The sequence below is a fragment of the Mytilus trossulus genome, chromosome 13 (assembly GCF_036588685.1).
Source record: "Mytilus trossulus isolate FHL-02 chromosome 13, PNRI_Mtr1.1.1.hap1, whole genome shotgun sequence".
In the NCBI taxonomy this organism is placed as follows: Eukaryota; Metazoa; Mollusca; class Bivalvia; order Mytilida; family Mytilidae; genus Mytilus; species Mytilus trossulus.
This window is the reverse complement of record NC_086385.1, coordinates 50,576,559-50,587,930: the sequence shown is the minus strand read 5'-3', so window position 1 is coordinate 50,587,930 and position 11,372 is coordinate 50,576,559. Positions and strand designations below refer to the sequence as shown.

Below are 11,372 nucleotides of genomic sequence, written 5' to 3'. Positions count from 1 at the left end.
GATCTATGGTATTAAGGTAATGAAGAAATTATATTAGTGTCTTAATTAAAAAATTCAAGTTTTCATCACAATCCAGGATAAAACTTCAGTAATTCAACTTCTTTGTATTAAGTTTAGAAAGAAAAAACACCACAAAACATTCATATTTTTTAATTTATTTTTTATGGTACGACTTCCCAGTGGTACGACTTTACGTTGGTACGAGTTTACTTTTTTGGTACGAGTTAACATGGTACGAGTTTCCGTTGGTACGAGTTAACTTGCTTCCAACCTTTCTATCCGCCTTCTAATGAAAAAACCTCTGTGTGATCGTATAGCCATTTTTTATTTATATAAGAATACAAGTATATCAAATAAAAGAGAGCATTTATATAATATCTAGTAGAGTCTAGCGAGTAAATAATAAAGTGATATCTGTGGAAAAACAATGCAAATGTTGTTTACATATTTTAATCATGCGGAAAGCTCAAGGCTGATATGAAAACTTATAACGATAATCTGTCATAAGCAGACCTGTCCTCAGGACTGGTCAATAGCAGACTTGTCCACAGGTCTGGTCAAAAGCAGACCTGTCCTCAGGTCTGGTCAGGAGCAGACCTGTCCACAGGTCTGGTCAGGAGCAGACCTGTCCACAGGTCTGGTCTGAGGCAGACCTGTCCTCAGGACTGGTCAAAAGCAGACTTGTCCACAGGTCTGGTCTGGGGCAGACCTGTCCTCAGGACTGGTCAAAAGCAGACTTGTCCACAGGTCTGGTCTGGAGCAGATTTGTCGATAGGTCTGCAGCAGTCCTAAAAAAGCAGACCGTAGGTCTGGTCCACCAACGACGAAGTTAACTTGCTTGACTGCTTAAAAATTCTCAAGTTAACTTAGAAAGCAGTCAACAAGTTAACTCTAAGTTAACTTTTGTCAAGGTTAGGACCGCACCCATCTGTAGCTATAACAGGCCCAGAAGTGTCAAATGTAAAACAATTCAAAAGAGAATCTTAAATTCCTAATAAATGTACAACAAATAAACGAAAAACAAATATGTGACACATACACAAACGTACCAACGAATTACAGGCTCCTGACATGGAACATGCACATACATACAGAGTGAGGCGGGGTTAAACATGCAAGCGGGATCGAAACGACCCTTTATTAATCAATTTATTTATTCATGTCTATCTTTATACACAATATAGTATTAATATTATTATAAGTATTGTTATAATAATCTATTTTTTTCAACATTTTTGGGATAATCGTATAATAATAGCTATATTTTAGTTTTTTAATTTGATATTAAGACAAACGGTGTACTATATTAAAGAATAAATATCACACGTATTTCACCATAAAAAGCAAGTAATTGCTTAACAACCATATCTCTGTATATTTAAAAAAAGGTGTTTTTTTTTTATTATTCTCCCTTTTGTAGATTGACATAATATCTGTCAGTTTGAGAGAGCCATATGCATTATCTGAGGACAGCATGTTATTTGTCAATTTGGAAGCCAGATATGAACTATATGGGGACGATATGTTATTTGCATTTCTAATAAATATTGAGAGACTTGTTTCATAGTTCCAGATGTCATTTATAAAATAACTTCTATTGAGAATGACAGAACCTTAAATTTAATTGTCAGGGATAAATTAATATGCTAACACGTATAGAGAAATATTACAATAGTGACCCTAAAGAAAAGAGACATAGATAATCTTAATTTCTGATCTATTTCATCACCTGGCAATTATACAGAAATAAGTAATTGTTCTTATGTTGTGCTGTTACACCATTGTCCCATGGGACCCACAAACATGTTAGAGAAGGCTCATTTAAGTGTTTGTAAATTTATACTTGAAGTAAGTAAAAAAGCAACAAATATTGCAGTTATGGGTGAACTGGGCAGATATCCTTTATTTTTGGAGGTTTTTATTAAACATGTTTTAATACTATATACGTTTAAAAAAAACTCTCAAAATCTTTACATGATGAGCAGAAAAATAGCTGGTATACCAGTATTCAAACTTTATTTAAATACTTTAGCATCAATGACAATTATGCACTTAATTTAAAGACGAAGTTAAAAAACTATTTATGCAAAAAGATGCAATAAAAATATGATTTAATATGACAAACTGAGCTAAATAATGATTTCAGAGGCATTAAACTATATGGTAACAAGCTTAGAACTTATAAACTTTTTAAAAGCAGATTTTGCTTAGAAAAATACTATTTGCAGGAAAGTTTTAGATATAGACACTACTTAACGAAATTCCGTATCAGTGCTCACGATTAAGAGATTGAGAGGGGAAGGTACAAAAATCTGACAGTGTCAGAACGTATCTGTAAATTATGTGGTACTAAGGTTGAGGATGAAATTCATTTTCTTCTTAAGTGCCACAAAATTTCAAATATTCTTTTCAAATTTTTAAATGAAATAAAACAACGTTTTTAAAATTTAGTGGTTTAGATATTAAATCATAATTTATTTCGGTAATGTCCTCTGAAGATATTTTCATAGTCCAGAAACTCGGAGAATTATTGGAAAATTTATCCTCATATAGCAAATTTTTCCTTAAATAATATATAGATATAGTAATGCTCAGTGACCCCCCCCCCCCCTTTTTAACCTAGTTATATTATTAAACACTGTGCTTGTTGTATTCTTCTACTTGTCTTAATAAATATATATTTTTTTTACAACATTGTGTCTTAATCATATTGAATCACTTGTAATCATTTGTATGTAATTAATGTTGATTGTTCTGCTCCTTGTGGACGTTTGGATTAGCAATAAAATATATTTGAATTTAGATTTGAATTTGTTTAAAACAACTGCTTTTATATATACAAGAACCAAGTCAAGAACCTTTCAAATCAGTTGTTGCCGTTTGTTGCTTTATATTAAAGGACAAGGTATGATAAGGGCTATTTTTGGCCCCCTCTCCAAATAAGTTTAAATTGATATCAATGATGGTCTTAGTGTAGACACTAGAAATAATGATTTCTATTGTGTTCCGGTGAAAGGAAGGTTGCCTAGCAACGGTTTTTATTTTTGCTATTCTCAATCGGAAATCGTAAAACTGAAAAGACATCAGCATGTACTAGTATATAAAAATGAAGATGTTCATCGCATAAACTTCTTATTTCCAAACTTAATCTCTTAAAATAACATATGCTATTAACGTCTTTTACACTAATGCTAGCAACTACTGTTATTAAAGTGAAAGGGTTAGCGCTATAGAACCAGGTTTAATCCCCCATTTTCTACATTTGAAAATGCCTGTACCAAGTCAAGAATATGACAGTTCTTGTCCATTCGTTTTTGATGCGTTTTGTTTTTTGATTTTGCCATGTGACTATGGACTTTCCAAATTGATTTTCCTCCGAGTTCAGTATTTTTGTGATTTTACGTTTTCCTAATTGTTTGAACTCACATTTATAATTTTAGGAGTTTAAGTATTCGAAGGCGAATAAGCAAGATTGTCAAATATTGAATCAAAATACGGAGTATTGTTTTGATGCCCTCTTTGATTTAAATCATTTCCTTCATCATTGGATGTCTTCCGCTTAGAAATCGGATCGTTACTATCTCGTTGTTGTACATGTTTTGTTTGATTATCCTGTAATGAAAAAGAAAAAATAGACATGTTGATATGCTGATATGTTATAATATTATATCGTATTTTAGATAAGCTTTTCCTTGAAAATGACCTCAATGAATGAGACTCTTTACCAAATATGAATTATTCATATCAACTACAACGTCGATAGTAGGTGAGAAAAACATCCCCATGTTTAGGAGAGGTTTGTGTTCATGTTATCTGTTTTTTTCGTCTTGACTTTATTCATTGCAATCAAGGTACAATTTCTAATGTACTTTTGGTATCTTTTGGCAAGAGAGAGCAAACCGGTTTAGAATAAGATAGAAATGTACATGAAGTTGTTTAAAAAAACTGAATTTAAACTATTTTGGTATCTGTTTTTTGACCGAGAGGAATAAAGGTCGAATCAACGATTCTTCAGTTGTCTTATACAACCTTAATTTGCTATCAATCATTACCTATAACTTCTTAGCATCAACAATAAAAATAGAAATTGAAGATAACGTTCTAATGTCATAGGAAAAAACAGAGAAGCTATCGACTCGGAGAATCTCGTGATCACAAGAAATTTTTTGAGACCATTCTTTTCAAAAGTGACCCATTATTTTCATTACAAAATGTTAATATCGAAATATCCAATTAAAATATATTTGCAGAGCGTGTAATACATCTTAGTGTTAATCAATGTGAATAATAATATTGGTTAGCTTGTGAACAGATAAATGAAAATAAAAATATACAAATCTGCTTACAAAGGTACTAGATTGTGTGAATGATTTCGAATCCATTCGACTTGCTCTTCGCCGTCTTTGATAATGCTGGTATCCTTGCTTGACCTATGGAGTATATTAAAAAAATTCAATAAAATATTTACGTTAACAAATATCCTAAAAATTCAGATCGAAGAATATCAAAATAACCTATATATATATATCATATTATTTAAATTCGACAGATCTCGAAAAAAGTCCATTTAATGAGATATCAAAGGGACCTTTAAATTCATGAGTCGCAAAGAAATAACAACGTCATGGCCCAACAAGAAAAAGCAAAACAGCATTAAACAAAGCAAAGCATAGACAATTTATGCTCAAGAAGCAAAACATATAATTTGCTCCGTAGTCATTGCATGGTAAAATGTAGGACTTATAATCTATAATTGATTTTTTGATAATTGGTATCCCTCATTTCGTTCGTATACCCTGTAAAAACCATTTCATACCTTGACCATTTTGTACCTCGACCATTTCGTACCTCATGGAATATTAACATCTATTCCATTTCTTAGAAGGATTGTACGTAATACAATATTTCGTATGGAAAATTTGTATATATAATATTGTATATTTTTATCCATGGACTTCTACTTAAGTAAATATATCAGCTTACATAAGCAACTGTTAATAACTATAAAACAGTTGCAGATTGTAACGTTGTTGTTGGTTGATTAACCTTTTATTTTCAAAGTTGAACAATCGATAAAGGAGAAATCCTGCACACAAACAACATGCAGTTTGTTTGTATATTTAAAAAAAACAAAATAATATCAAAATGATTTACATATAGATATAGGAAGATGTGGTGTGAGTGCCAATGAGACGACTCTCCATCCAAGTATCAATTTAAAAAGTAAACCATTATAGGTTAAAGTACGGCCTTCAATGTATCTTTAAAAAAAATTACTTCTACAAATAAATAATCCGAAAAATTAAACATCCATGTTGTCCATGAGATACAAAATGGTAGATAAATTTGACCTATAGGTTACGAAATGGTTTTTATAGTGGGTAGGAAATAGCAAAGTTTGGGATACGAAATGCTAATTTTGGGTACGAAATGGCAGAGATGCGAAATGACAGAGGTACGAAATTGCCAAGTTACAAAATGGCTTGCTAGCATAAGTTTGACTATTCCTTTTTAAATTGTTTTTAGTCATATTTCGTCCTTCATTTCTGCGTATTTCTATATTCATGGTTCTCAAATGTTTAAGTTTGAGTATTTCTAATAAAGATTAATTCAGGGAAAAAAACGCTTTGAACAAAAGAATTTCATGAAATAGGAATTTCTATCACTAAAAGACAGATGGGGTCATGAAATAAAAGTAACGAAAAGTAGTTACTGCTATATTAGTTATTTATATAGCATGCTCTCAATTGGATATACATTGCCAAATTGCTCAATAAAACTCAAAAATGTGTCTTTATGACTTCTTTAGATATTTGAAGATACAAGAAAACTATGCAGTATTGATGACAAGATAACAAATTAACAATATTGAATACAGCGAATAGATGTCGATTAGAGAGATTAAACATAGTTAATTGTAGCGTTTCAACAGTAATTATTCATTATTTGAGCAGAATGTGAATAAAACGTTATTTGGCATAAGTTTTAAAACAGAAATGTTAACATTAAATAAAAAATTGCAAATTAGATTATATGACAATTAATGAATAAAGGCAACAGTAGTATACCGCTGTTCAAAACTCATAAATACATGGGGGGAAAAATCGGGGTAACAAACTAAAACTGAGGGAAACGCATTAAATGTAAGAGGAGAACAACGACATAACATTAAAATGTAACACACACAGAAATGGACTAAGCATTGGACAAAATCCTATGAGAATAACAAATATAACATCAAATCAAATACATGAATTTGGGATAGATAAGTACCGTGACACGTCTTGAAAAAAGGCAGTATAGGATCCTTCTCATCATACGGGAAAATAGGTAGTTATTACAAAAGAAATTTGCACTTATTTTGACCAGCTTAGTGGTAATTAGTCACAACCTGTGCCAAAGACCATAGCTTACATACACATACCTGTTTATTCAGAACGCAATGGAATAAACACACGAAAAAACCCTGAAAACAAAAATGTTTTATTACACCTATGCTGAATTGAAATTAATAAATCACACAAGGATACCGTCAAATACCTTAGATCAGTGTGATGTCGACATATCAACCAGTAGAGCTCAAACAAAATAGTCGAAATCGGAATCAAACTTTACCACTTTAGATATAAAATACATTCGGGTTTTGAGTTTTTTAAACGTTTTCTGAAAGCTAAGTCTACCAAAAAATATGATATCAATAACTCGATATGTTAGAAAATGCGGACTGAGTACTGAGTATTGAGTGTGTAATACTCTTTCAAGTCAAATAACAAACCAGTTCATGTAGTAGTAATAGTATCCCCGTAATTATATGTATATAGTAACTGACTTTAAATTAAAATGAATATAATTCCTATCGTAAACCAAGTGAATTAAACATTAATGGCACTATCCAATTCTGCTTCATTTTATTTTTATACGACTTCAAACTACAATCAATAACAAATCTGATTATTTCGGCTTAAAAGATAAATCAATCGCGCAATTCCCATCGTACAACTATGTCAACTGATACACCACGATCGTGCATATACTTTTACAATTTACGCACCTATCATTTAAAAGGTCGTGGTCCTTACACGAAATCAGCGCTGCATAATAAATAAATCGCAATCAAGTTTTAAACTAACTTGCGAAAATGTACATACCTGTAATGAGTTAAGTATAGCAAAAAGGTATTGAAAAACAACTAAGTCTTCGTTTACAGAAAACACACCAATGACCCATGTTACACCAAACAGTGGTAAAATAACGCAGATACTTTTTATTCCCGCCCTACAAAAATGTAAAATAATACAAAAAAACAATGTAAATGCATGATGTTACTTTTTCAATTTGATTAAAGATCATAAAATTAAAATTTGTGAGGCTACATGCGCGATTCGTGATCATTAGAATCGTCAGTAGAGCTCCAATCTATACTTAGAAGGACATACCAAAAACGAAGTTGAAAGGCAACGACTAGCAAAAGTGTTTTGATATGTTGTATTAAGCACATATAGAATAATCTGTGTTTGGTGATAGAACATCTAGCTTTATAAATAGATTTAAAAGCTATCAACAAAACATTTCGAGAACATAATCATAAAACTGATTGTTCATGTAAAAAAACTCAGATTACTATATAAAATCATTGTTGTTTAAAATCAAATTGACATTCTAAAGGTCAAACATATACATTTGGTATTTCATATGCCTAGCTTATACACTTTTGGTAAAATTTCTTAAGTAATCGTCTTTTATCGGTGCCTCATTGGTCCTAGTTTTAGAACTACCGCATCACTAGCCAGTCAACAACGAAGAAATTAGTTTGAATTACGCATGGAGTAAGTGCACTCGGTTCTTATCTTTATTGACTAGGATTGTAATTTTTCCTACTAGGTCGGCAGTTCAGTCCGGGACTCCGACTTCCTCCAGAAGTACGTGGTATATATTATTTGTCTAAAATGTTTAATTCGAGAAACAGGCATACTAAAATTACAACAAATTAAAACCGTTGTATGCTTGTATCATTGCAATGTTACGTTGATTTTTTCCAAATCTTTTAGCTTCGTAACACGCTTTATATTTCTTGTTTTCCCTCAATCGATTTATGACTTTTGAACAGCGGTATTCTACTGTTGCCTTTATTATTGTTTTTTCTCTCTTTGACACATTCCTCGACTCCGTTCTCGATTTCGGGTATATCCATAAATAAGAAGATATTTATAAAACTAATTCAAACAAAAGCTAGATGGTTAAAGCTTTTTTCAATTTGCCTCCTTAAAATCTAAAAGGCTATGGGTAATATAAATATCCGTACACCGCCAAAATGAAAATAACATAACGTCATTAATTAAATTTCAATTGTTTAGTACATTAATAACAAATCCCAATATTTTGGTGTATGCTTTTATAATGTCATCAATAATGCTTTAAATTCTGAAACGGCGAATTACATAATTTTATGATTGAAATAAGATACAAAGCAGAAGACTTACTTCGATTTTTCTTTCAATGTTTTGGCTGGAAGCCCCCTAACTGTCAATATCCAATGTAGCATGATGACTAGTATAACAAAGTTAGCCTACATAAAAGAAAATTTATTTTAGTTTTACATATAAATGTAAAAGAGAGACGAAAGATAAAAGAGGGACATTCAAACTAGGGAGAGATGTCTCATTGGCACTCATACCACATCCTCCTATACCTATTTACTGCAGGGATTGTTGCTTGTTCTGTGAGGATGCAGGATAATGTGTCGCCGTGACTGTAGTGTATGCCCTTACATTTTCAGTTTTGGTTTGTTTGCCTGTGAGAGAGCTTTCACATGTGAATAGAGAGTTGTCTCAATGGCACTAATACCAGATCTTCCTATACCTATTTACTGCAGGGTTTGTTGCTCGTGCTGTGTTTATTTAGTAGAATGTGTACCCATGCTTGCAGTGTATATTTTCAGTTATGGATTATTTGCCTGTGAGAGAGCTTTGACATGTTTATAGAGATTTGTCTCATTGGCACTCATATCACATCTTCCTATACCTAATCATTAGTAAAAAAAATTGACAAGGAAATTTAGAAATTTAACAAAATAATCATCTTGATTGACTAAATCTGATAATCCACTGGTATCAAAGTAATAATCACTAGGTAAACAAGAAGATTATACGCATTTTGTGCAATCAAATGGGAGGAGTTATTATGTTCAAGGTGAAATGATATACCGCAGCGAGAATGAGCAGATATATTGCTTTGACGAGTGGTCTAAGTTTTTTATAATCTCTTAATACAAATTGTTGGAAATTCGCCTGTATCAGATTTTTTTTGGATTGGATTGAAAAGTATCTGAAATTGGAACTTTTAAAGTGTTATATTTTGTTTCAAATTAACATATCTTACTTGTTGAATGTAGGAAACTTTATTTTCAAATACTTCAAAGATCTTTTTGTTTAAAGTTAATCTTTTAAAATGTAACATGTCTGATAATAACACTTGTACAGTGTGTGCACACTATATAATATAACCCTAACCCTAACCCTAATCCTAACTCCTAACCCTCTCAACATCAGTTTGCTAATTATACTTTGATTGTTTAGTTACTATCATCTTAACCTTTATTCAAACTGTCACTTAAATCAATATTCAAAAGCATCGCTGTTGCCTCCGATTTTTGAAACTGGAAAACACTAACATACACATAGTATAAAATAATAGCCATATGTTGATACAAACTGAATGAAAATGCACTTGTAAGGTTATAACAAATGTACAGCACCTTTTAATGTGTTTTACGAAACGCGAGTCTGGCGTACTAAATTAAAATCCTGGTATCTTTGATAAATATTAGAGATCTATTTTATATTCGATATCTGTTCTTTAAAAATTGTATGTGTCTTTTCGTACAATAATAAACTAATTCACAGAACTTACCATAATTACCGATAGAGCAGGTCCTATAAAAGCCCAGATGAGTTTGGATTCCAGGGAAAGCCAACAGCTAAAAATAGACATACTTAATACATGAAACAGTTTACTTATCCTTATATTTCAAAAATTATTTGAATTGACCTTTAACGATACTTTTCATTTTGTAAGCTCATATTATACTATATTATCGACGTATCTAACTGATATATTCTTGTATACAAAATTCATAAGTTAGTGAAGTCACTAAAATTTCCAGATGATATGGAAAATACAGTTACCTTACCATCTTGAACGCCTGATTTTATCCGTGTGATGAAATAGCTTGAGGCTTATTTTCAGTTCATGTTGTCCTTTCTATATGTTTTACTTTTTTGTATTTCTAGTGGTTATGTAACGTTTGTCTTATATATTCTGATAATATTTGTTTTAATCTTTTTCACGTACATCTTTGACATTATCTTCAAAATCCCTGTGTCATTTCAGATATATGATACATGTAGTTGTCGGTATTTTTTTCTTGTCTTATTAGATAAGAACATTGTGGTATGATCTTTTTTACAATTTGCCATAGATTCACTAGATAAAGAATTTTTGATTTATATGGAATATAGTTTAGATTACTAAGAGTACCTAACAAAATCATAAAGTTCATGATTGTTTGCTTACTACAAAATAAAAAAAACTAATAAGTCTTTTTCTTATATCTTATTTAGAAAAAAAAATAATTCTGTAGTAAATATTTTCTTATGCTTTTGGTTTTAGTTTTGGATTATTTACAAATCTGTACGCATACTTACTATCTGTCATTGCCATATCCGTTTAACTTGGTAACCCCTGCAGAAGTGCTTACGATCACAGCGGGAATAACTGAAATGGACGATTTTATAAATAGTACATGAGTTATCAAATTAAGATACTTAAAGAAAAATAGGGTTGTTAGTGAAATGATCTATTATTTCATAATTGTAATTCAGCAGCTGAATTCTAGCATATGTTATGTTTATGTATCATTTATAAATTATTATTTGAAAAAAAATGATTTCAGATGACAAAATAAAAGTGTCTATTTTCTTTTTCCATATAAGCAATATGTTTTTAAATATTATGTCATGACAATAAAGTCAAATCGTATGTATTACAATACTTAACAAATTGTATGACGTAATTTTGTTTACTGTCCTCGGCCTTGAGCACAGTTCGTTTCAAATCGTCAAATTAAATTGAAGGTAAAACAATCTTTGTTGCAAATTTAAACGACGACTATAAAAGATTTTCAATCAAAGAAAAGAAACAATAGTGTGTACACATATAATAGATAGTGCTTACTCCAACATGAAGGAATCAACCACTGAATTATTGATTTTGTACGAAAAATGATAACAACCATTATTGCTACTTGAATTCCTTCCCCTAACATCAAGGCAAAATTTACCAGAAAAATATAATGTAGTCCAACCGCTATTCCT

General features: G+C 31.1%; 1 protein-coding gene across 1 annotated transcript; it reads right to left on the bottom strand.

Annotated features, from left to right (window-relative positions):
• Positions 1–2,937: 2,937 nt before the first annotated feature.
• On the bottom strand, positions 2,938–11,372 carry LOC134695141 (adhesion G-protein coupled receptor D1-like). Its single transcript, XM_063556328.1, has 8 exons — positions 11,233–11,372; positions 10,704–10,773; positions 9,910–9,976; positions 8,481–8,566; positions 7,149–7,275; positions 6,425–6,466; positions 4,347–4,430; positions 2,938–3,612 (listed from the first exon to the last, which is right to left on the bottom strand). The coding sequence occupies exons 1-8, from the start codon at positions 11,321–11,323 to the stop codon at positions 3,445–3,447; spliced, it is 735 nt and encodes a 244-aa protein (XP_063412398.1). The 5' UTR covers positions 11,324–11,372; the 3' UTR covers positions 2,938–3,444.

Excerpts from the sequence above, each read along its gene's own strand:
- LOC134695141 (XM_063556328.1), bottom strand. The coding sequence starts at position 11,323 with ATGTTAGGGGAAGGAATTCAAGTAGCAATAATGGTTGTTATCATTTTT. Across the intron at positions 6,467-7,148 it reads CTATACTTAACTCATTACAG|GGTTTTTTCGTGTGTTTATT; the intron begins GTATGTACATTT and ends TTTTGTTTTCAG. Across the intron at positions 3,613-4,346 it reads TCACACAATCTAGTACCTTT|GATAATCAAACAAAACATGT; the intron begins GTAAGCAGATTT and ends TTTTCATTACAG.